At 52.4% G+C, this 24,361-nt stretch overlaps 10 protein-coding genes across 10 annotated transcripts; all 10 read right to left on the bottom strand.

Moving 5' to 3' along the window:
* Nucleotides 1-1,151: 1,151 nt before the first annotated feature.
* Z519_06786 (uncharacterized protein) lies at nucleotides 1,152-3,784 on the bottom strand (the record flags this gene model as incomplete). The annotated part of the gene is made up of 3 exons (XM_016764524.1): nucleotides 1,152-3,330; nucleotides 3,379-3,530; nucleotides 3,590-3,784. 3 exons carry the CDS (start codon nucleotides 3,782-3,784, stop codon nucleotides 1,152-1,154), a joined length of 2,526 nt encoding a protein of 841 aa, XP_016619606.1.
* Nucleotides 3,785-4,905: 1,121 nt separating this feature from the next.
* On the bottom strand, nucleotides 4,906-6,129 carry Z519_06785 (uncharacterized protein; the record flags this gene model as incomplete). The annotated part of the gene is made up of 2 exons (XM_016764523.1): nucleotides 4,906-5,690; nucleotides 5,748-6,129. The coding sequence occupies 2 exons, from the start codon at nucleotides 6,127-6,129 to the stop codon at nucleotides 4,906-4,908; spliced, it is 1,167 nt and encodes a 388-aa protein (XP_016619605.1).
* Nucleotides 6,130-7,780: 1,651 nt separating this feature from the next.
* Z519_06784 (uncharacterized protein) lies at nucleotides 7,781-8,185 on the bottom strand (the record flags this gene model as incomplete). The annotated part of the gene is made up of 1 exon (XM_016764522.1): nucleotides 7,781-8,185. The coding sequence occupies one exon, from the start codon at nucleotides 8,183-8,185 to the stop codon at nucleotides 7,781-7,783; it is 405 nt and encodes a 134-aa protein (XP_016619604.1).
* A 2,237-nt stretch (nucleotides 8,186-10,422) lies between these two features.
* Z519_06783 (uncharacterized protein) lies at nucleotides 10,423-11,493 on the bottom strand (the record flags this gene model as incomplete). Its single annotated transcript, XM_016764521.1, has 3 exons — nucleotides 10,423-10,809; nucleotides 10,882-11,252; nucleotides 11,340-11,493. 3 exons carry the CDS (start codon nucleotides 11,491-11,493, stop codon nucleotides 10,423-10,425), a joined length of 912 nt encoding a protein of 303 aa, XP_016619603.1.
* A 672-nt stretch (nucleotides 11,494-12,165) lies between these two features.
* Z519_06782 (uncharacterized protein) lies at nucleotides 12,166-14,026 on the bottom strand (the record flags this gene model as incomplete). The annotated part of the gene is made up of 2 exons (XM_016764520.1): nucleotides 12,166-13,922; nucleotides 13,975-14,026. 2 exons carry the CDS (start codon nucleotides 14,024-14,026, stop codon nucleotides 12,166-12,168), a joined length of 1,809 nt encoding a protein of 602 aa, XP_016619602.1.
* A 481-nt stretch (nucleotides 14,027-14,507) lies between these two features.
* On the bottom strand, nucleotides 14,508-15,467 carry Z519_06781 (uncharacterized protein; the record flags this gene model as incomplete). The annotated part of the gene is made up of 1 exon (XM_016764519.1): nucleotides 14,508-15,467. The coding sequence occupies one exon, from the start codon at nucleotides 15,465-15,467 to the stop codon at nucleotides 14,508-14,510; it is 960 nt and encodes a 319-aa protein (XP_016619601.1).
* A 1,224-nt stretch (nucleotides 15,468-16,691) lies between these two features.
* Nucleotides 16,692-18,256, bottom strand: Z519_06780 (uncharacterized protein; the record flags this gene model as incomplete). The annotated part of the gene is made up of 6 exons (XM_016764518.1): nucleotides 16,692-16,849; nucleotides 16,906-16,999; nucleotides 17,050-17,303; nucleotides 17,363-17,724; nucleotides 17,776-18,032; nucleotides 18,089-18,256. 6 exons carry the CDS (start codon nucleotides 18,254-18,256, stop codon nucleotides 16,692-16,694), a joined length of 1,293 nt encoding a protein of 430 aa, XP_016619600.1.
* A 560-nt stretch (nucleotides 18,257-18,816) lies between these two features.
* On the bottom strand, nucleotides 18,817-20,757 carry Z519_06779 (uncharacterized protein; the record flags this gene model as incomplete). The annotated part of the gene is made up of 1 exon (XM_016764517.1): nucleotides 18,817-20,757. The coding sequence occupies one exon, from the start codon at nucleotides 20,755-20,757 to the stop codon at nucleotides 18,817-18,819; it is 1,941 nt and encodes a 646-aa protein (XP_016619599.1).
* Nucleotides 20,758-21,375: 618 nt separating this feature from the next.
* On the bottom strand, nucleotides 21,376-22,482 carry Z519_06778 (uncharacterized protein; the record flags this gene model as incomplete). The annotated part of the gene is made up of 1 exon (XM_016764516.1): nucleotides 21,376-22,482. The coding sequence occupies one exon, from the start codon at nucleotides 22,480-22,482 to the stop codon at nucleotides 21,376-21,378; it is 1,107 nt and encodes a 368-aa protein (XP_016619598.1).
* Nucleotides 22,483-22,912: 430 nt separating this feature from the next.
* On the bottom strand, nucleotides 22,913-23,910 carry Z519_06777 (uncharacterized protein; the record flags this gene model as incomplete). Its single annotated transcript, XM_016764515.1, has 4 exons — nucleotides 22,913-23,318; nucleotides 23,369-23,488; nucleotides 23,544-23,642; nucleotides 23,702-23,910. The coding sequence occupies 4 exons, from the start codon at nucleotides 23,908-23,910 to the stop codon at nucleotides 22,913-22,915; spliced, it is 834 nt and encodes a 277-aa protein (XP_016619597.1).
* Nucleotides 23,911-24,361: the final 451 nt, after the last annotated feature.

Raw genomic sequence — 24,361 nt, 5'->3', positions numbered from 1 at the left:
TACAACTGGTACTTGAAAGGTCTCCGATAGCATAATGGGTGTCCCATTAGCATCGCGCGCAAACGAGATTGGCCTTCTGCGATTACAGCCTTCTGCGCCTTCGATAGGACTGTGTAAAAGCCAGTCGTAATAGTAGCCGCCGACACAGCCTAGGCCCCAGATCTTGAAGCCCTCCTTGATTGGCTTGCCTTTCAGCTTGACTGTATGCTTAGAACGGCCGCAGAACGCGACCATTACCTCGTCGACAGAGACCCAGGAAGAAGGCACAATTGCGGCCTGACAATTGGCACGAACCGTCGAATAGACAGGCTCTAATCTAGCGCGAAAAAGGCTATGTAAATGGTCTATTTGTGGTAGAATAGTGTTGATGTTAAAGGTCAAAAATCGATGGATTTGTTCCCACCTCTTCTGTGCCATAAACACGCGTAATCGATCCCACTGGGTATCCCTTCTCTTGCCAGTATAGTTTACTAGGTAGAGAAGAATTCCGAGCCAGCGGAATAGCTCTTCTCGCGTTAGGGGTGACCAGGTTCGTCCGTGTTGCGGGCGGGGACCCATCGTATTTGCGGCCTTTGCATTCGTTGCTTCCACGATCGCCAGGACTGAGATCTCGCCGAGAAACTTGATAAATAAAGAGAATGGATCGCTCTCTATCCAATTGATCATAAACGGCGTAAATGTAACCTCAATTGGTGGAGAATATGAGGGTGTTGGTTGGTCCAATATATCTTTAACTTCCGGCGGTGGAGGCTGTTCCGCAGGACGCGTTATAGGTGGATCTGGCGCGGTTTTTTTTGCTCTTTTTGGCTGTATATGTTCCTCAGGTACGAATCTCTCGTCGAAGAATCGTTTTGGCCGTGTTTTCCTAGTAGATCGCCTCAATTCAGACATTGTTATATAGTAGATCTATCGCATCGCGAAGTAAACAAAGAGGTAAATAGGTGCCAAGCCAGTGCCAAGACAAAAGGCGCCCAACGGACGGAAGGGGAGATAAGGAGGAGGCGTCTGTGTAGCCACCCTCATGCCCCTATTTCATTCAGCCTTGTTTCAGCACCAATCTAGCAGGACCCCATCGCATTGCAGCATAGCGTCCATGTATCGTCATAAGTTGAGGCGATCGTCTCACTTCCCGAAAGAAATCTATGTCCAAATCATTCTTCCTCAATTCCCATCAACCGGCGCTCCGCCACTTCTCTGATCTTGTCCTCCAGCACGGTCCTGCCCCATCTTCCGGCAACCTTGGCCGCAGCCTCGAGCATCTTGCCACTGCGGTCCTTGAGTAACCCTACAATCTCGAGAGCTTTCATACCCCTCTCTTCCCCTTCGCGACACTCCACCGCCAAAAGCTGCAGCAAAATCTTGTCTACCTCGACCTCCCGTCTCATAACCTCCGTCTTCTGCGAGTGGCTGGCCCTCTGTTCCAAACTCTGAACATGGTCGTCAAGCAATCCCAAGATCACCGAGCTGCGGACAAATGCTTCTTCCAACCTCGCTGCGGCGGCAGCATTGGATTCCGCCCTATCGTCTTCCTCGACATCCCTACTCCTGTCCACTGGCCTGCAGACCGGGATATTGAACTCGAACTCAGTGAGCAAAGGTCGCGGGAAATATGGAGTCTTATCTCCGCCTTTGAGGATAATGCAGTGGAACTTCAGGTCCGCCACGGCAACGGGCCAATATGTTTCCTCTTTCTTCCCATCCTTTAATCGATCCAGCAACCTCGTGTCAAGTAGAGGCACCCATTTTGCCTGCCCCAAAGTACGCCAGTGTAGGAGCGTCAAGAGCACCCCATTGCTGTCGTAGATACACGGGTCTCCTGAATCGCTCCAGAAGAGATTCTTCAAAGTCACTTCCTCATCGTCCGAGTCCGGCGGAACCGTGCCGAGCGCGAGGATATCTTCATTTTGACAACTCTCGTCTCGCCGGACGTTGTCAATGCTGTACGTAAGCTGTGTGCAGCCGTCAGCGGCGACAGGTCCATTTCCAACTGTCATAACATAATCGCCCCACGCAGCACAAGTGACAGCTGGGGCACTCTTCATACGCCAAATCCGCACGGCCGTACCAAACAATGTCCATACCCGGACGTAGTTCTTGTTGGTGACAGCTACAATGTATCTGCTGCTGAGAGCAATGCATGTTGCTTCTTCGCCGTCGGGCAAATTGATACGCATATCTGACCGCGTGGTCCAAGTTTCGTGGGGTCGGTAGAAGATGACAGCGGGTTGGCCATCTCGTGGAGGGCAAGAGAACAACGTCCCCGTCTCGTTCAGGCATGCTTTGTCGTATAGGAAGGGATCGGTAAAATGGAAGTCTCGGTACATTTCGCGGTCGTAAAATTCGACTGTGACCGTATGGTGGGTGTCTTGGTCTACCGTCCAGACAAAACCAATCAAATTGAGACACAGATATTTCCGGTTGCCCCTCCAAGGGGTGGCTCCTGGTTGAAACGGCTCATGTACCTGCGGTTGCCAGGAATCCTGCCTATTCCGCTTTGGTAGAGGGTGGGCTATGTCTCCAAGATGGCCATTTGTCCTCTTCCCGTTTTCATTGATGTATCCCGCACCGTCGTCGTCTTCAATCCAATCGTATTCTTCTTCCGGTCCGAGGAGCTCGTCGAGACTGTCAGGACTATGTGCTCGCTTTCCTTGACCGTTGATCAGTGGTTTCCGGCCATTCACAACAGCAGCTTTCTCGAGCAGCGGATCGTGGAAGAAGGGAGCACCAACTTTGGGCCCTTCGAGCAGCTTGACATGCGCTTCGTCTCTGAGAAACTCAGGGATGATGAAGACTTCACCGTTGGATGTCGTCCAGTTAAAGATATTCTCGCCGTGGTTCTGCCACGCAACGTTAAGGATATTCGTGTAGTTGAAACGCTTCAGCGGCTTTTGTGTTTTCGTGTCCCAGATGATGAGACAATCCGAGTCTGACGAGGCCAGCAAGGCACCATTTGGTGACCATGCCAGCGATGTTATCTCGGCAGTGTGCTCGCCCGAGAATGTCCTTTGATGTGCACCGTCCTCGACCGAGACTACTTGAATATCTCTTGTTGCTGTTGCGCAGGCAAAAGCCCTTCCATCAGGATGCCAAACACAGCGGGAAGTGGCTGTTTCGGCTGTCTCGAGTCGAGGGATGACCCCGTCGATCGTTCGGAATAACCTGGGCTCGGAGGAGGTCATGTCGTAAATGTAGATAACGCCATCGGTGCAGGATGCGGCGAGATATCTCCCAGAATGGTCGTATGCCACATGTTTTATCGGCTTTGGGTGATCACGAAGTATGGTCATTCGCTCGATATCGTTTCGGTTGACGACCTTAATTTCAAGCTCGCTAGGGTAGTCAGAGACGGTTACATGGCACCAAAGAATATTGACCTACTCGCTAGAAACTGCCACCCATTCCTCATCTGGGGAGAGCACAACATCCCTGATGGGAAGGGTGGTTCTGAGGAGCATCTGCTTGAAGTCTCCGGAAGGGACAGCGTATTCGCAGACTGTACCATCTTCGCAGCCGAAAATCGCGTAGTCGTTCTGCTCCACGTCAGCCGGCTGCATCTCGCCAAATTCTTTTCCCCAAGCGGTGCCCATACTCCTGAAGCAACAGCAAATGTCTCTGCATGAGTCGAGGGCAGTAAATCCGGTTCGCCATTGTCGTTGGTCCTAAAGGAACGAGCAAAGTCTCCAATGCCTGCCACGGTCAACCTCTGACCATCGGGAGAGTATTGAAGGTAGGTATGGCCTGGGGGTTGGGCAGGACGGCCCGGAAACGGAGGTCTTTCTGGCATCTTGACCGTGTATGTCGAAACAATGCTCGCTCACTCACAGTTGGCGGTGACTGGGAGCCATGGACATGAAGTTTGCAATTATCTGTTCGTGCAATTTGAGACGCGCTGGACGCGTTCGACGCGTCTCGGCGTGTCGTCTCTACATCTTCCGAAGTTGAACCGGGTCCCACTGAAAACCCCGCATTTTGCCGACTGAGTGCTGGCGCTGGAGATGGAGGGCTCGAATGCAAGGAGAACTCAAGTCAACCGATGACGGCGGGCATCTACCACACGAGGGAATACACAGACTGATAAAGAGAAGAAGTGCGACAGAGCCCAATTACAGCCAATATGGACGTTAATACAGTATGCCGAAGGAAAATCTAGCTTCTTGTTCGAACATAAGACTGTTGGGTCCGAACAGATTCCAACCCATATGCCATGTGCACACATGACTGAACCTACACCAAAAAAGCGTCTTCGTTCTCAAGCAGTTGGCTTTTCTGGGATGAAACGCAGGAGGGAGCTGCAGTTTGCGGATTTCCATCTTGTCTGGCATGGGCTCGCTGGGTGTGCCAAATGGTGACTGGTCACAGCTATGACTGTCTGCTGGCCTGTTCACGAAATCTGGTCGGAGCTAATTTCCTGTCTCAACCCTCAACTCGGAGCGGAAATCGCTTGACCTCCGCCGCGGCAAGGCGGGTCTGGAGGAGGCGTCGGACGAAGCAGTCATCCAGCAGGTCGGCCTTTCCGGAGAGACAGAGCCCATGAACTGAACTTCCTTGTTTTTTTTGAGTCGACGATCCTGCCATCTCCCAGGTTCTTTCTCATAGGAACCACTGACCGCAATTTTGCCGGTTCTGCAGGGGTCAACAGCTAGTATAATCTGGAAGTATGTGGAGCGACAATTAACCCATGGAACGGGCAATATGCAACATGGCAGTCCCCTGCCACCTCCAGTACGGAAGGACCGTCTCCGAGCAGAGACAATGCTTGTGAAGCAGGAGATGCAACGGAAAACGGGTATCTCTTCGGAACACCCTGGGTAATGATCGACCAGCGCACAGCGATAGGCTGGAGGCGTGACTGAAAGCGTGCGCATCAAGTTTTAATCCGCCCAGCAGATTCGCGAGATCTCGTCTTCAAGTTTCCGGTGGCGTCGTCATGACAGGCGGCTCGGAAGGTGGATAGAGACACTGCCGAACGTGGGATATGACATCTTGGACATATTCTCGGGCTTGAGGTAGGGCCCTATCCATATGCATGAAATGATGCGGCATGCCATTGAACCTCTTCAAGACGATCTTGTTGCCCGCCTCCTCGACTTTCTTAGCATATGCTTCAGCCTCGTCTCTCAGGGGATCGATCTCTGCTGTGGCCACATATGTCAAGGGGGCCAGGTTCTTGAATTCCGGAGCATTCATCGCATCGGCGAACCAGGAGATGTCTCGCTTCTGTTCCTTGGGCTTTGTTCCCGGGTGCTGGCTGGACAAAGACATCCATTTGAATGTGTCGAACCATTTCAACTTCTCCCAGTTGAGGAGAGGGGCAAACTCGGACTCCCTCATGCTCGGCCACGGGCTCATATCTGGTGTTGCATACTTCCTCACGTCGCTGATGGTGGGTGTCGCAACTATGACACCCTTGAGTTTGTCGCCGAAACCTCCGTCACGGAACAAATGATTGAGGATGAGAGCGATAGTGGCGCCAGAAGATTCACCGCCGAAGGTCATATTTGTCGAGTCGATGGAGAATGTTTTGTGATTGGCCAAGATGTGTGCGACGGCTGTGAGACTGTCCATAATCCCGATGGGAAAGGGATACTCGGGGATCAGTCGATATTCGATATCAATCACGCAGCAAGGAACAGAGGCGCAGATGTGGTGGCAGACGTGCGCATCGGTCTCGAGGTCACCTACGGCCCAGCCTAGATGAAGTGTCAGCAAGGACAGCCGTAAACATTATTTTGGATGGGCCGATATACCTCCGCCATGGAAATTGAAATGGACGGGCCACACTTTGCGTTGGCCGGGCTCTTCACCTGGTGGTACATAGACCCGCACATTGATGTCCCCGGGATATTTGTTCCAACCGGGCACTTGTGTTTCCCCAATGCCTCCTACTCCGGATGGCGGTGCTGCCGCATAGGAATATAAGGCTGAATAGTTCTGGCGCACCACCGTCAAGTCGGTGGATGAGGGAGGGTCATTCGCGATGTAATCGTTGTATAGTTTCACAAAGACAGGATCGAGCTTGTCAACCACGGAGGGGTGGATGGGATTGCGAAGAGGAATGGCGGGCGACTTTGTTGGCTCGTGCGGGAGCGCGTGGGCATCATGCATGCGGATATCATGGGTGGTATTCATCTTGAGAGTCGCCGCCGCATGATCCAGTTGCACGGGTTGTCCTGTGGACCTTCTTGGGGGGGTGCGCAATAAGTGGTGGAATGGCGCAGCGAAGCAAAACGCCGTTTCGATTAAATGTCCATGATATGGGAGGATAGGTACAAAGGGAAAAAATCACAAGATATAGAGCAGGTTCTCCGGGCGCATGACCGAGGGCAGTCGGGAAAAGGGTCTCGCTCACTCGTGTGTGTTCGCAGGGTGCACGCTGGGTGCTCAAGGGTGCTCCCAAAAGATGAGAAGAGCTGAATATTTTATGGATCTGAGATCGGAGTGATTGGGTGACGATGGTGGTTTCGGCTGAGGAAGCAGGGATGTGATTGGATTTGAAGTCCGTAGATGCTGAAGAGCGAGAATAATGAGAGATGGGAGTAAAGGGTGGAGGGTGGGTGGGTGGATGGGGTGTATACTCAGCAGGTGGGCAGGTGGGCAAGATGGGCAGGATGGGCGAGTGGGCCGCCTGCTTCTGTCCCTCTTCCACCCTTCACCCTCCACCCGACTCCGCCATCCATCATCCTCCCCTCCCTCCTACATGGGTATTACGCTTTGTGTCCTTGCGGATATCCAGCTCACGCCAAGTCGCCAAATTGTCAACCAGTCCGGATCATGATGTAGTGGGACTGCCGCGTCTGACACGGGACTTTCTCTCAGCTTGATGTCGGAGCAAGTAAGATCTCAGCAAAGCGCGATCTAGACGACCTGTCAGACCCCTCGCTCATTTCTGCGTTCCAAGGGATTTCCGCAGCAGCTCTCCGCTTCGCACCATGGCTCTCTGCGTCATCCCATAGTCGGGCTTGAAAGTCCCAAAGTCTCATAAATAGTCAGTTGGTCTATTTAGCCTGCAGATGTCCATAAGCATTTCAGCGTTGGTTAACACCACATCCAATCAGGACTGGCCTGTGAGCGCTGTGGCTCCTGCTATGAGCCTATGGCCCTGCCACTGGAGAATGTCTTGAATTGTCCGGAAGTTGTTAGGAACGAAGGATTTTGAGTTATCATCATGCTGACATTGGTACCCTTTCCCCGGAACAGAAGATACATGCTCTCTCGATTAGGGCCAAAGAGATGGGAAAGGGAAGCTTGCGGCGAGTAACATCGGCCACGATGGGCAGTCGGGGAGGTGGTTTGTCCCTCCATCGATCAAAACGATACGTTTTCGAAGGCCGAACCATCGGTTCGTCAATATGTCTCCTTGGTTTCCAGCCTCGCGATCCTCTTGCCATTATGTGCGGTTTGAATCATCTCCCTCGGCGCGCGGGACCTGGAATCCATGCATTGTACATAGAAATGATATGGGCGACACTACTCTCCTCTCTCCAACGCTCTGGGCCAAGTTCACGACAACCCCATCTCTCCCAGTCTCGATGCTCCTCCGGCTGCCTGTCCCTCCACCAACCATCTTCGCAGTCATACCCGCAGATATCCTGTCCCACGGGGCGTCGCCTTCGCAGAGCTTCGCAGTAACTGTCCTCGACAAACCACCAACCCTCAATCGCTTCGCTCTCCCAGCTTGGCGCAGCAGACGGTGATCTCGAGTTGAGGCCCAGCCTGGTGCAATGTTGGATAATGGATTCTACCTCGGCAGGAGAGTAGCTTTCCGTCTGGAATTGTGTGGTTAATGTACCTGCAATGTTGTCGGCAGAAGAGCCCCCTCATGCAGCTGCATGATGAACTGAGATGTGCTACCTTTCGCCAGCATGGTCTCGGCCCCGGATACCTTGAGGTAAGGAGGGTAGGCATCCATCTTCATATCCTCGGAGCTCAGTGTGTAGCGGCTCTGCTGTCTTTGGATCTTTTCTCCGCACAAACATCTCGTCCTGTTGTCGCCCTCGTCTTTCTCAACGTCAAAGTTTCTAGCAAACCACTCGTCGTCGACGATGTATCGTGTGACCTCAAGTTCTTCCCTCGCCTTGCCCCCTTGCTCTCTCGACCGCGGCTGACCAGCAAGGCACTTTGGGATCTGCGTTCGTCCGCGCGAGATCTCCTCACGGTTCCAGAAAGGAGGCTCACTCTCCCGCATCGAGACTGGTATCTTACTCGGATGCGCAAGAGAAGGGAATGTGGCTCCCGCTACCGGTTAGAAAACAGCCAACACCAGTCAGACACGCTTTCGAGAACACATACTCACTGGGACTCACCTTGTTCCGGGGTATCGACGGCGTGGTACAGAGAATTGTCGCGTGAAATCGAGTTCGAACACAGACTCAAAGAGAATCGACCGTCAGTGGATGAGCGGAGTTAAAAGTGTTCTCTCGACGAACCCAAAGAAGGCGAAGTACCCGTCTTAGCGATCAGGTCGACAGGATCTTCACTGGCACCTGTTCAAGCGGGCGCCTCCTCCGGGAGTCCTCCCTTCACGTCGATGTCACCTCACATCCATGCGCCACGCTGATGACCCTTGAGAATGCGCAAAAGGTAGTATATAAGATGCATCCGCCCACTTCTGGTCGGCACTTCGAGGGATGTACCCTTGACCAGGTACAAAAGAACTCGGAAGGGCCACTGAGGCTACAAAGACCGTCTCACCCTATGATACTCCGCAGACGTCCCAGCACTGGGACATATGCAGACGAATACAGAGATTAAAAGACACTGAGGGACCGGCTCTGAGTTCGAAACCGACGAGTTTCATTCTCTCTCTTCCGCCGGATTGAGACATTAACACAAACCCCCCTCGGAAAGAACGGCCTTGACCTACTGTTGTGGGCGCCGTGTAAAACAGTAGATGGGGATCAGTTTCTCAGCAATGTGACCATGTCCCAGGCACGGTCTGACGCTAAGTTTTTGCTGTTTTCCCTTTCCCCCTCCCTAGGTGATCAATTTTATACGACGCAATAGAAATAAATCTATAAAGAGTCCTAGAAGAAAATAAAAAGTAAGCATTCGATATATATATTGTAACAAGGCAGGGTGGCTGTGCAGAGGTCTGTCAGGTCACATGTTAAACCTAATTGGATCGCTGGGAGCAGGACAGTTTACAGTGCTGGCAGTGTGCCATCCTTTTACAGTTTTGAGAGAGTACGAGGAATTCAATGGTTTTGACGCCGTCAGTCTATTTTTGAGTGTTTTATCAGTCCAGTTCTGTTGCTCGATGCGGCCGCCGTGCTAGGTGTTCGTAGCCCTAGCCGCTATCCCTCTGGGTGGTGTTTGTGGTGTGTTGTTTTGTCAGTATCAAGCAGAAATGCGTTCTCGATTCCCGATCTACTGGACAGGCCTCTGTGCGTTGTTGCACGTGCACGCCGAACCCTGAAGTGCTCTGTAACAATATATATATACACCATATTTCGATCTACACTATTAGGATCAGTTAGTTACGAAATGTAAATGTGAAGTGCGGGGGATCGGCGTCGGCGCATGCCCTACTCGCCAGTGGAGAAAAAAGCCTACGTACCGAGTTAATTTGGTTAACAAGGTTAGCGAGGTAAACAGCGCGACTTTCAAAAGAACAGAGGACTGGCGAGAGAGATGGAAGACAGGTGCTTATATTGGTTTTCTGCAGCGATATATATATATATGCTCCCGCTGAGTATTACTCGTGGCCATACACAAAGTAGTTAGATACGTAAGCGAATGGTCCATATATATATGACCGACGTCCGATCACCTTGTCAACAGTGCTACGAGGACAATATGTGGTGGGATGGGAAATCGATGTGCCTATTATGTTTATTTTTCGGCGAATATGTAGTGATACCAAAATATACATAACAGTGCAAAGGTAATCTGACATGTACATTTCTCGACCGTGAGAACTCAATCCCATCTGCTCCATCCCATTTACCAGACTTTGACCCAGAAGATCACTTGAGAAAGACGGGGATGAGACATCGCACCTCACCCCTCTCGCGCCAATGTCCGTATCCTATCTCGGCCGCTGAAATCCCGAATCTGGTCCGTTCGCCATGATCCATGTCCGCCTCGGTCGCCCGTCATGCCCTGTCTTGCTGAAATGATTGATGGCGCCAAAATTGAAATCCTCCTCTGCTGCTTTCCCACCAGGCTCTCGTGGGAGCCGGGCGACATTTGCCGGTCTCGCGACTCTAACGCGGCCTCTCAAACACAACAGTCCGTCCGATGACATTCGTTGACGCTGGATGGCCTGTCGTGTGTGGCTCCATCTACCAAATACGGTGGCCACCGTCCTCAAGTTGCCCCTCCCATCTGCCCGAGCAGTTCCAGCGGCGGATTGGGCATACGAAGCCGCTCGGACATAGCCCACAGCAAAGTTTCGTTCTGCAGGATGTCTAGGGCCATCTTTTACACCCTCTTCTTCTTCAGTTTTGTGATCCCCGCCTTTCTCCTCGCCGCCACATCTCCCTCGCCCAACCACTTACTGGCCTTCACCAGTTGAATGACATTAATTATCTGCTTCCCAAACATGACGGGGAAACTGATTCCTGCCAAGATCCACGGAATGGTGCTATCCATCTTGTTTGCGCGGGCCATTTCCATTGCGCCTGCGCTCCAAGGATTGACGAAGATGGCGCTCGGTTTGGGATGTGCGGGTGACCCGGGTTGGGTGGATGACATGCCGTTCTCGCTGGTGACTAGGAGGGAGGGGGACAAGAGAGGGGAGGAGAAGGAGAGCAGGTAGAGTGCGATGAAGAACAGTTCGTTGAGGGCGCAGAACATGAAGAGCACGACCTGTCGCATCCCAACCGCCATTAGTCAGTCATCACAGTTGAGACCGAAACCTAATTGCCCCCAGATACGCACCTTATTCGTGTAATACAAGTGCAAAATCCAGCTCCGACTCGCCTCGACTTTCTTATGACTCTGCCCGCCCATGGTCAAGGTCGCATACATGTGGACATAGTGACTCGCCAAATCAAGACTGATCAGTCCCTGAAACAAAATCGACCATCTGGGAAACGCGGAGGCGAGGAAAACAAGCAAACAAGAGGTAGTGCAGCGGTCTGTCACCATGTCCAGCACCGCGCCGAAGGTTGTGGACTGGTTATATCGGCGCGCAGCAAGGCCGTCTGCGGCGTCGAGAATGCAGGAGAAACTGTACAGGCCGGAGCAGGTGCGAGGGTGCAAGGGCATGTAGTATAGAGAGGCGATGGCGAGGATGATTCGGGCATAACCTATCGCAGCAGCAGGTTTGGTCAGACCTTGGTTCTCACCAGAGACATGGTGCAGGGAGATCTCTGTTCAATGTGTATAGTCCATACCGATAATGTTGGGGATGAAGAGAAAGATGTTCTCGTCCTCGTACATGTCCTCTTCCACTTTCCTTCTCTTTGAGACGTTGCCATTTGCCTTTGCGTGCCCATTGACACCCACAGCATGGCCGTTCGCTTCCGCGACTTCGTCCATTTGTCCCATGATAGGTTCGGGCTCTGCAGCAGACAATTGTGCGTTCTTGAGAGGGGGATCTCGGCAGGGAGACGCTGGAGCAAGGAGGAAAGAACGTTGAGTCTCGTGAACACCTGCTCGATCAGGTCTAGGAAGAAGAAAGCAGCAATGAGACAAGCCCGTCTGATAAGGAGGCCTCTATCGAAGAGACGGTTGCTTCTGCTGCGGGCGGGCGCGGGATGGGCCCCAAAGTCGCGTTTGTCTCTCTCTCGCTCGCTGGCTCGCTCTCCAGTGGATTCTCGGAGTGATCAACTCGCGGATTCAGCGGACAGATGGACAGACACACGAATTAGGATCAATGAACAAAGACAGATTAACACAAGAACACCCTCGGAAAGAAGGCGGGCCGGAGGAAGGACATTAAGTTATTTCGTGTTGAGCACTGCATTTCAGATCCCCGTCTCTTTGGTCGCTGTGGCTTCCGGAACCGCGGATGGAGTGATGCGAATACGGACGAATCAATGTCAGCGCCGGCTTTCTTCTTCTCCCCTTGGTGGACAATGAATACGGACTACAGCTCGGATGACCCAATGGTTAATGTGGATGTAGTTGCTTGTCAGCATCTCGACAATGTACATCGCCTCGATAGATATTTACACCAAATCAATCAATAGTCTGCCTACAGGGCTTCCATCCATCCTTCTATTGCTGTCGACTCCTGGGATCGGCAGCCTGTTGTCTCTTGAAGTCCCGCATCTCCTTGGTCCCCAGGCTTCCATTGCCTCCTTCTTGTCGCCGCTCCCATCCACCCATCCTGACTACAAGGCAAGTGGCATTGTCCCCGTCGGTAGTCACCTCCGTAGCGAAATTGACCACGTCTCGCGCGGCCTGCTCGGGGGTTTTGGCTTCTTTGACAATGTCCACGACTTCCTGGTCATCCAGTGTGCCAGACACGCCGTCCGACATCAGGACCATGAAGGAATACTCGGCTGGTCCTAATTCGACTCTCTTGATCTCGGGTTCTGCGCTCACGCCGATCCGCTTCGAAGAGATGTCTCCGAATGCTCGAGTATTGGCAAGGCCCAAGATCCGTTCTTCGCCAAAGGAGTCGGTCACAAATGACGCTGCGTACCTTCTAAGTCTGTTGCTCTCCACTGGCGACGAGGGATGATGGTTTGTGGTCAGGGGTATTGCTTCCCCTGTCACTGTAGAGCATAGGACGATCCTGGTGTCTCCAACGTGAGCCACCAGGATCGTAGATGTGGTCGCCGGATTCCAAAATGGTGTAGGGGAGGGTGTCGACACCATGGCCACGCTGCAGGTGCTTCCACCTCTAAACCTGTTAGGTCCACCGATGTGTGCTGCAACCTTGCTAGGTTCACCCAGAATGTCCCCCTCGTTCAGTGGCCTTTCGGCTCTCGTGTTGTCGGCACTTTCAGAATTCTTTGCTGCTTGAGCCGCCACGAAATCGTAATCGGCTTTGAGAAACGCATAGGTCATGACCTCTTCGATCCCGACGCCACAGTTGATATCTTCACCCGCTTGTCTCATGGGATCCGATTCCTCGCCCGACTTCTGATAGCCGCTGTAGATGGAAAAATAGGCAGGCTTGAAACGGCGAAAGTACCCGCCCACAAGGTCTTTCCAATTCCTTGTCAGCTCCTTCTCCAGCTGTCGGATATTCTGTTTGTTGGCGCTCTGGATGAGAGGAGGATCACCCGGATATGGCTTATTCCTCCCGTCCTCGGACCGGGCATTCCCATCTGGTTTGCGGTCGTCGCTGTTGACTTCTAAGATGTCTAGTGCCCTTTTGCCCTCCTTGTGCTGCTTTTCGTCTCCATCAAGTCCCCCGACTATCGGCGCCTGTCCGCATCGCTTCTTATCGAGCTTCTTCAAGCTCGACCTCAATTCAAACAACTCGGCCGACTTCTCAATGTAGTCGTGCAGTGACTCCCTGAGGAAATCGCTGCACGCTGCTCCCCCGTGTCCGTCAAAGACGCCAAAATAGAAGATCTGAGGATCGCCGGACGCGCCTTGGGCTGAAGTGCCCTCTCCTGGAGTTTTGCTCAAGGTGAGGGACTGCGGCGCCTTTTTAGCAAACGCGGGGAGCTCGATGACGCCCGCTTGGTGGGAATCCTCATTGTAGGGTCTGCTTCCTCGGGAGACAGAGGCGCCATAATGATGTTTAGCACTCTTGAGCGGGATGCGCACCACAGTGGTGTCTCGAGAAACCGATGGATGGGTAGCGGGAGCAGATTTGCCGTCAGGAGTATGCGGAGTGGATGCTTGCCGCGGAAACTTGTGGGCAAGGCCGGTCAGAGAACGCGAGTCGGGATGAAGGGAGGACGAAGGGAGATGGGTGACGAAGTAATCATGGAAATGCCGGCGCTGTTGCCGAACGTCTCGGAGGCTGGTTCGCGTTTGGGGACGAGTCTGTCGGATGAAGGTCGCTAGAAGGTCTGCCAGTAGTCAGGACACCAAGGCCTCGAGAGAAAGGGAAGGGAAATCTACCATAATAGCAATCGGTAGAATGGAGCAATGCTCTGCTGCCGGGAGAGGACATGGCTGAGGACAAGGCCCTTCACACCCGCCATCGTCCTACTGAGAGGGAGCGACCATTATTGAAGCAGAAGAATTGCAAACCCGGCAGGCTGGGCAAACAGTTGAAGGCGGGGAGAAGAAACAGAAAGAATTTGTCGTCGCGTAAAGTACCGAGAACTACAAGCGATGATGAAATCGCGGCTGGATGGGGGATGAAGGTTCCAAGCCTCGCGAGGTTTTCGTCCTGTTTGCGGAGGCGACTCGCACTTTTGTCCGCCAAACCGAGCATCGAACAGGACAATTCAAGCCACACGTTCACAACCAGACGTGCTCGCCTCATTTGCACAACCCAACACAACCCAACACAACCCGATGCCTCTCTATGTTCTATCTCTACCGTTCTATAGAGGGGATAGCCCTCGTCTTTCTCCCAACCATGCAAACCCTCGGTCCTAGCGCACCACCAGAGACAATCATGCCCCTTTCCCTCTTGTACTCCGGATTCATAACTTCGACTGAGGAACACTCCCGGCCGACGTCTTGATCGGTCTCGCCTGGAAATCCTCATAAGAATCGAAACTCTCGTCGCCGTGGAAATGCCATCCTCTCTCCTCGCCCTGACTTAAGTGACGGCAATCACTGTTCCAGATGCAATCCCAACCGCCGGCGACGCCCATGCCATTATTCCTCCAGTCCTCGTCATGGTAACGGTAATCTTCGTCCGCCCCTTTCTCATCTCTAGAGGGAGGGGGCAGTTTCCGTCGCACGAACTTGCTAATCCCGCACGTAAAACATCGAAAATCCTCCTCGTCCCAGTCCTCGGGTACCTCCCCAGTCAAAGCCCTCCCACTCGCAATGATCGGGGCTGCATGTCCACAAATCAACACGGCCACTTCGTCGTCGGCCCTCCCAGCTCGCGAATACTCCTCATCCACATCCTGTATGACCCTTGCCAACGCGCGTGCCACGCGGTCGTGCAGTTCGTGAATCCGTTCTCCATTCTCCGGAGGGATAATACGCGAAGAGTATGACTCGTCCAGCCAGGGGAAGAACTCATTCCGCAGTCTCTCTGGATCTGCCGGTCGAGGTTGGACAAACCAGGCCCGGCCGAACCACTCGCCCAACCCCCTTTCGCCGCGGACTTGTAGGTTTCTCCTCCTTTTGACATCAGTTGCCGGGACTTGTGCAAGTATGGCCTCCATCACCGGGTGTAGTGTTTCGAGACATCGATAAAAGAGGCTAGAGTACACCCTCAACCGGTCTTGCTTGATCATATCGGCGAATGCTTCGCTGAGATGTGCTGCAGTCTCGTGCGCCTGACGGACACCATGCGATGCCAGAGGAGGATCCGCGGGCAGGCGTGTCGGGAACGGATGGTTTGAAGTGTACTTGCCCGTTCTCGGGTTCAAGGACCAGGCCAGCCGGTGGCCATGCCGGAGGATATAGACTTCGGTCACGGGCATGTTTTATTGCGCAAGGCGGCCACTATCGTGACATAGTCGACGGGATATTTGGAAAGGGGCAGATGGTATAGAGAACAACAAAGAAATGTACAGCAAGAACGTGCACTACCATGTAATGTGTAGAACGTTTCGGCTTTTGATGATTAGACAGGACTAGTTACATCCCATACATTATGTATCCGTGGGTGGGTTTTGCCGAGGCATGTCACTGGCACAGGCTAGTGCGAGCCTCGCAGCCTCACAGTATGTATCCTGACGGCGAGATCTTCGAGACTCTCCACATATTTGTAGATGATGGTCTCTTGAGTCTTTTTTCGGTATAACCCTCCAACCATCCCTCATTCCCAAGTCACCTATGGGGTATTTTCGCCTGGACTAGACGCACTAGACACGATCTGCCCGAATACTCCGGTACCCGGGAACTACCAACACAAACATAATCATCTGACTGGGGTTGGATTTGTCGGAGGAATGGCCCGCCCATGGGACAAATCGAGCGCCGCTAAGCAGCACCAGCATATGCATTTTCATAAACCGTCTCGATGGCGGACGGCGATACCGAGTTGCACAAACAGTGGCCTTCTTTTGAGAGTCACGGGTAAATCCCCACTATTTTCAATTGACCTTTCAAGGCAATCATCTGCTGGAGGCACTGGGGGTTATGGAACTAGTGCGAGAATTCCAATACCTTGCGCCGTGGTGTGCAAGTAGAATATGGCGGAGCACAACTACCGAAGAACAGCTTCCCTCGGAAGATCCAACTCTCTTTGGGCCGGAGCATTGGGGTAACGCTGAGAGAGTGTCGCCGTTGTCGGGAGACCAACTTTTGACTGACACGGTCTGGCGCTGAAAATCCTCGCCTCCTGGTTATGCCACACTGGATCCATCGTACGTCGCAAACGGCTGTTTTATTCGGCCGCTGGAGTGACAACTCAAGCATTTCTGTCCTGACGGGTCAACCCAATGCGGGAAGATAGTATCAGGAAAGACGCTTGTCGAGCGCGAAATCCAAACAGGTGGAGGGGCAGACAATCGCCAGAGTCTAGCGAAGTGATCCCGGGATCATAGCAAGCCCTTATCTTCGACCTGCTTGTTAAGGATGAAGGACATGCTGCGGATCCGACATACTCCTCGCACATGAAGCCTTAAGTCAAATGTCGAAGGACAGGACAATGTCCGTGACTGTGTGAATCTCCTTTAACTCCAACATTGTGTGGCAAGCATTCATCTGTGCCTCTCCCTGCTGAAGCCCCATTTTTGCCGGCGGAGTTCGAACATGAAGAGACTAGCGATCAAGAACACCAAGCCGGTATAGACCTGAGGCCATAGATATGGACGAGATGAGTGAGGTCGCCGGATTTCCAAGGCAATTGCTTCTGAAACTGCACGCAGAATGAGCCAGTGCTACATTAGCTCCTCGATTGACGGAGAAACTCACATAAAGCAGGCATGGACACAGTCACCCACATTAGGCTGAGTGCTGATGGGAGTTCTTTCAGCTCGACAACCTCGGCGCAAAGAGGTGCGATGGTCTAAAAGCAGGTTAGCAAAACTGGAAACAGCATCGATATTGGATTCGTACACCCCAATAGACACCACTGGTGGCGCCCACAACAAGAGCAAAGAATATGAGCACGCCATAAGAGTCAGCGGGAATCCAGATCGCATATGCTAGCACAGTGTTTGACGCGGTCAGGAGGCATGCCACTGTCATCCTGCCAAATCGATCGCTAAGGACGCCAACGAAAGGCCTTCCGATTGCAGTTCCCACATTCATGATAGTAATCACGATCCCGCCTTGACCCTGCGTCAATCCAATTGATGTTGCGAATGCGCCTAGAAGTAGGTAAGTTATACGTTGGCATGAGACGTGATGAGACGAGAGGAGGGTCTACCTAGAGAATAGATGGCCGCAATATATCCGAGAATCGAGAAGAACGTGTACACAATAAGCAACCAGACCCGATACCTTTTCAGGAGATCTGTGTCTATAGCCTTGAAGCTTGGGCGGATTGTTTTGTTTCGGTCTCGGATCAACGAACATGCGGTGAACAGAACCCCAAATGCAAGGATACCAGTAATCCGAAGCGACCATGCAAGTGAGAGGTTTTGGATCATGGGTGTCGTTGCGGCAGAAAAGATAATTCCTCCAACGCCGCTCCCTGCTGCTGCGATCCCTTGTGCTAGGCTCCGATTCCTATTAAACCACTGCGGGAGGATGGGAGTGGCAGGTAACCACGAAAAGCCAGTTCCCAGTCTGGAAGACATTAGCATGAAACAGCGTGAGAAGAACGCTTCAGCAACATACCCGACAAGGATCCCCTGTGTCAAAACAAGATGCCAAAACTCTGTGGCGAACGACGCGGCAATGAATCCGCCTGCAAACATGATGCAGCCGCAGTACATAGGCACATGCGTCCCAAGTCTCCGGACAAACAAGTTGACGATGGGTCCGCACAGCATGGCACAGGCAAAGTTGACGCCGCCAATAAAAGTGTAGTCCAGATCTGAGGTACCAGGGAATATGGAATGATCAATGTAGTATGATAGGTAAACACCATATGACTAGCCAAATGGTTAGAAGTCACTGTAGGATAGATCTGTGGGCTGAGTATCCATACCGCAATGATTCCCCAGGTGAAACCATTGATCAAATGCATGGCTATGCAGACAACCCATCCGTAAGGCGGTTCAAAAGATGCGTCGAAAGCTGCGACAGGCTCTCCTGGCTGGAGGGGAACTTGAACGGCAACCCTTTCGCTGTCTCCTTCTGGCTTGTCCTCACCCATTTTGATTGACCGCGAGACTTCGTACCGCCTTGATTGGGGTTCGATGTATTTCAGAGACTGTGCGGCACGTGTAACGCAAGCAACCAGTATGTCTTCAAGCGAGGAATTTCCTGGGGCGGGACATACAGATATTCGGGTCTAGAGAGCAGTGAGATGTGGAGGCAAGTTCAAATCCACATCGCCTCCGAACGCCGCACGGCACAGATTTGCCGGGGTAACATCCCGTTGACAAAGGACCTTCGTTCGTGTTGAAACAAATGTGAGATCAGCAAGTACGATGTCCGACGTACGAACACGCCATTACCTTCGGGAACCTAGGAATTAAACCATAGTCCCGTCATATATCAAGTACAATATGGAATCTCTTTTCGATCATTGACTCATATGGCATCAAGGTCATCATTGAATTTCGGCTTGATGAGCGTTCTTCTCCGCCCCCAGGTCACATCGAGACAACGTGCCGAAAGTGTGGAGTAGACAAGCCTCGAATTTGGAGAAGGATACTGATTCTGGTGTGGTGGACCTCCAAGGGCGGAATTAACCAAGAGAACCCAACAGGATTATGCGGTTCCAGCACCCGATGAACTCCACGCCAAGTTGAGTATCCATATGCCAACAAAGGCGACCAGTGCCTTCGCTCCGAGGCCGACGAGACTTTTGGTGATTATCGACAGAGCATTTGAAGTGGCAGCGCTCATCGAGAGAAACGCCGCAACCACGATTGCAGTCTCCAACACATCAAACACGCCTCGGCAGGTCTGTCGACCGATTAGTTTGCAGGCCAGTCTCGGACGAAGCAAGCCGTGAGAGTCGGCGGCAAGCAATGTGTGATACTGGAAGGCAAATGTTTCCAAAGAGCAGCGGCCAAACCATGCAAAGAGTCGGCTGTGTGACGCTGATAATTTGGGAGTCGAATTTCTGAGGACAATGAAAGCCAGCACGGGCAATGGCGAGACAAAAGGATGCCATTCATTGTAGCGAAACTTATCTGAAAACCCGCCGCAGAATATCAAATATGCTAAGATGACAGACGCGGCGACCGGTGTTGTCAATCTCGAAGCCAGCTGCGACCAACGGTTGAGCGACCCCGCCGTTTTACGAGACTGGAGGCCGTGGCAAGTGTCGTACTGTGCATAAAGAGCTGCCGTGATCATGCCAACGAACACAATGTAGGCGTCGAGGCCAAATCTGAAGAACAACTCACGTCCATCGATTTCAGGAAGGCCCAAGCCGAGGCTGCTGATGGCGTCCAGCGCCGGTTCAATGATATTGTTGGTTCCTAGAATGAGTCTGACCATTGTTGCAGATATGGCAGTCCGGCGGAGAAACCAATGCATGTCTACGCCAGGTGCCGGAGTCCTTGGGACTGTTGCCCAGACGATGAGAAACCACAAGCTGGTCAAGACCGGGAAGTAGTACAAGTCATATCGAGTTCCCATGACAAAGGTAAGAAGGATATTGAGCAGGTTGGTCCTCAGCAGGACACTCGCGACCCTGCGGAATGTGAAGTCGTTCGTGGTGATGAAATAGGTGGTGTGGCCAAATCCAGTCATGAAGAGGTAGGAAGCGACCAACAGGCGGACAAATTGATAGACCCAAAGGACTTTCGACAGGCCGAAGTAATGGTACAGAAGTATGACAATTTGCATCCACCCTTTCCATTCCTCTGTCTGCTGCCTGGAAAGCACTCGACGATATTCTGGCAGTGCAGTCATGCAATCATTGGCAGTCTCATGCTGAGCCTGATTTGGCTTGAAGGTGGCCAGACCTGCGAGCAGTACGAGACCGGCCAGGCAGATGAATTTGCCCAGCTCAAGCAATTTCGGAGCTTTGTCGAACAAGGCTGTACGGTCGGCCACGAAGCAGTATAGTACAGCAAGTGAGATTGTAGCTATTGCCCCAACGACTCTGGATGTTTCTGAGAACGAGAGCGAGTCATTTTGATGGCTGGTGGCATGCTTTCTGCGGACAAAGAACGAAAGGAGGTGGTGGACAATCCCACATGAGCCCGTGAAAAGCAGCATCTTCTGCACAACGTTTGGGCCAACATACGGGGCACAGCAGTATGCTTGAGAAACTTTCGATGGCACGCCGACAAGGTTGTTGCAGAAATAATTCAACACGAGGTCGGCCTGGAAAGATGCAGCCTCATCGGTGAGGTGGACACCGTCTTCATTGAAAAAGAAGTGAATGTCGTTGATCATCTTCGGGTAGTCTGCAGGGGCATCGTGGTTTTCTATTGGTCTGGTCCCGAGGAGGGCATGACGAGTTGAGTTGAACGCTGGGTCCCAGACATGAATGATTCCCGCCCCGGCTGACTTGAATGTTGTAGCGCCTCCGAGACTGGTCTCCAGACCTTGGCTAGCATTTTGAGCTTGATGGTGATCCAGCTTTTCGGCAACAATCCAAAACAGCTGGCGGGCTTTGGCACCGCCAAAGAATATGAGGTGTTGGCCGGAGAGGCAGGACTCGAGCTTGGTCGAGTTGTAGAGTTGGAGCATGCAACTCGAAGGGGTTGCGACTCGACCCGCTGCCGACGACGATCGAGCTTGGTAGGGAAGATTATCACATCGTTCCTTAACCCAGGCGTCTGATATCACTCATTAGCATTGTTTCAAAGGCCACAGGGGCCCAAGTGATCCTGTGATCCTGACCTTGAGGAATCTTATCTACAAGGACCCAGAGCGGCAGACAGATGATGGGGCAAAGAAGAAGTAGGATAGATACACGTAGGCTAACCATTTCGTAGGCTATTAGGAAGGCAGGCGTTGAGGCCGAGGGTGAGAATTGCAATCTGAGTGATGATAGAGGAGTGAGATGAAACCGGGGGAGAGGTGAGTGGTGGTGTGGCTGCATTCGAAGAGTGCAGAGTGAAGAGAAGAATGAAGAGTGAAGAAGGCTGCCAGGTGAGGTATGTGAGGTGTGTGAAGTGTGTGAGGTGTGTATGCGTGGTGTCTCGTAAATCGTACTCAGTGAGCTCTCTTCCTGTACAATACTGCAGCGCACCTTCAAAACAACTCTCGAGGATTATGGTAGTGATTCCTTCCCAGTACGCCCATTCCATGCTTTCAATCGGTGGTATCCGCGTCGTAGCAGAAGTCATCAAAGTCATGCATCGTCTATCGCACCTCTGGATCACCCATCCAGTCCGCCGCTTGGAGGCCAACAACCTTGCCGAAATCTTCATCACCATCCAGCGTCTGCGTCTGCGTCTGTTTACTCCCTTTTCCCTTTCTCACGTTGCTCTTCATTTCTGCATGGTTGCTGTAATCCCGTGCAAACACCTGGAATCCCCGAACATGGGTATCCTTGCCATTTTGGTGGTTCTCACAGATACGAACCTGCACCACCATCGCCTTCAGCACATCTCCTCCTGGCTGCTCCTCAAGGTCATATTGGAGGGGATAAAGCGTCGGCTCTCCCTGGCCGTCGACCATATCCGAGTTTCTATGGTGGCGGGGTTCTCTTCCGCCCACGCCTTTCAGGGGCACGTCGACCCAACCTCTTAAACTTTCGAGACTGCTGTGCGCCTCGCCTGTTTCCAAATCGACACTGTCGTTGACTTCCCACGTGCCAAACTCAACCAGACTGCCCTCCGACATGCCCGCGTAAAACTTCATTTTCGTAGGGGTATACGACTCATCAAGCTCAAAGTCCAGATAGATCCGCATCTTAACAATGGCGACAAGCTTGAAGAAATGTAATGTCAGAGTATGAGGCTGCGGCCCGTCACTCTGCCAGAAGAGAGTAGGACTCGGGTTTCGAAGTTGAGGCAGTCCACAGCCCGGTTTTGCAGATGACAATGTCCACGTTGCTAACGATGAGATATCCCGCAGACCCTTGAGCTGTCTGGTATCTTCGACATCATGATGGACAGATTCAAGTAGCGACTGCTCATCTGCATGACCGCCTTCTGAAGCTGTGGAGCCAAGGGCATTCTGCGACACCCGTGTTTCATCCGAAGCCTCATTCTGAACATTTCCATTGCCATTAGTGGTGGGTGTCGGTTCGTTTCGGCTGTACTGGCGGCGCTGGGCGTTGGTTACTGGGACAATAGAATGGCCTGGATTGTTCGACGGAGGTACAGGCGTGGTCAGGAAGGGTGCGTGGGGAGGAGTTTCGAGCATAAAGGGTGGGATTTCTGCAGTCAAGGTGTTCCGAGTCGGCGTCGTTGTGACTTCATTGTGCCCGGCTTGACGCGCTGCTCTTCGAGGAGCGCGTGGCATTTTAGTTCAGAGGTCGGAAACAGAACGCCCGTACTTCAACCGGTGTCGATGAACATAGGCTCCTCTGCCATACCTCGATGGGTCTTGCCGTAGAGTATGGAAGAATAGCGTGAGGCTGGTGGAAATGTACGGTAGGTATGTGGATTGAAATGAGTGGACGTTGAGCCATGTGCAATGTTTATATGCGGAACGCGCCAAGGACTTTTCCGCCCCTTCCAACTGTCGGAAGTGTCTTTGAACTTTCTTCACCACCAGTGTACCTGATCTGTTATAGCTTTGCCAGCTCCGATTGAATAAAAAGTCTTCTCCACAGCTCAGTCTTATACTTCAAGCTACGGCGCTCCTTCGTTCGAGATCATGATCAACCGGCGCCGGCAACTCTTCCAGGACGGAGGCCCATCCCCTAGAGATGCTACTCTACTCAATCAGTTCAGGGCACTCCTCTTCCTTCTCTAATTGCTTTAGCCATTTCACTCATAGCCCTATCTTCCGCATACCGCTGGTATATAGGCATGTAGTGTTCCTTGTTGCTCATTGTTTCCGTTACGGATTTCCTTGACGTCACTGCATTAGACCATTTCCGCCATCGATTCCACAGTTGCTCGTCTTCTCCACCCTGGCCCGGAGGAGGAATTCCCAGGCCTCCCTTGAAGTGGTCTAGCACCCACATCCTCACTGCCCAGGGAGCGAGAGCAATATCGCCGAAGGTGAAGTCTTGGCCCATGAAATACGGGCCTTCTGGATCTGCGTTAGAAATCCATGTCTTCAGGGCGTTGAGAAGCTCCGAGCGCGCTTTCTCCAAGGTATAAGGACTCTTCTCTGTATGTTGCAGGAACCTGTTAAGCTATGAGATGTTAGGCTCAGAATAAGGTGCGTCGACGACTACCTATGGTACGCAGGGAGGATCCTGGTCGTTATGTGGTCGACCCATACTCTCATGACCGCTTTCCTATAAGGATCGCGTGGCCACAGGTGCGTCTGATCTGGATACATTTCGTCAAGATATCTGGAGTTGGTCAGCCGCTGGCAGCTGAGGGCCCCAGATCGCCATCACGACATACTCGCTGATGATGTTTGATTCAATCAGTGGTTTGGTTGTTCCATCTTCCTGAGGACAGCCCAATGTGGGGACTAGGCCCCTGGGATTGAGTTTGAGGAAACTGTCTTCAGTTGGTACAAAGACCCGTCGAACCATGGGCGGTGATGATCTTATACAGACCTAGGCTCTTTCCGATACGGATTGATCTCGACGTACTTGTACGGGATCTTCTTCTCCTCAAGGGTGATCCAAGCTCTTTGAACGAAGGGACAGAACCAACCCGAGTACAAAGTGATGGGCTCGTCCTTCTGATGCGCGGCAACAATCTTGGCCGCAGGACCCGTCGCTTCCGGGTAGATATCTGCGTCAGGATGTGATGTTGAACTCATAATTTCGAGGTGCTTTCGAGGCTTAGAGGATTCTATCTCAACAGCACAACGAGTCCTGGGTTGAGTCTCTCGATATCATTCTATTTGTAAGATTTGGAGACAGTTGTACCGTGACGCAATATCAGGCCGATGCACGTGGGCGGGGGAACCAGCGGAGCACCGACGAGGCTCACCTCCACGACTCATTCTCCAGCACACAAGTTAGCCCATCAGCCTTGTCAGCAAATATGGATCTTGAGCAGTGACGGCAGGTCAGGCCCACAGGACCTTCTCGGCAACCGCGAACCTGGAGACCAGTCCGTCATTGATAAGAAATATCAACGAGGACGACGGACGACCTGGTCCGTACCCTCTCTTTGTGTGAAGTCGTCCATTAAGAACGTTTTCAAACTCATCAATCAGAAGCCCAGAAACAGTGAGCCTCTGGCTAAGTCGGCCAACACGATTTGCC

Source organism: Cladophialophora bantiana, assembly GCF_000835475.1.
Source record: "Cladophialophora bantiana CBS 173.52 unplaced genomic scaffold supercont1.9, whole genome shotgun sequence".
NCBI lineage: Eukaryota > Fungi > Ascomycota > Eurotiomycetes > Chaetothyriales > Herpotrichiellaceae > Cladophialophora > Cladophialophora bantiana.
This window is presented reverse-complemented; position numbering and strand designations above follow the sequence as displayed.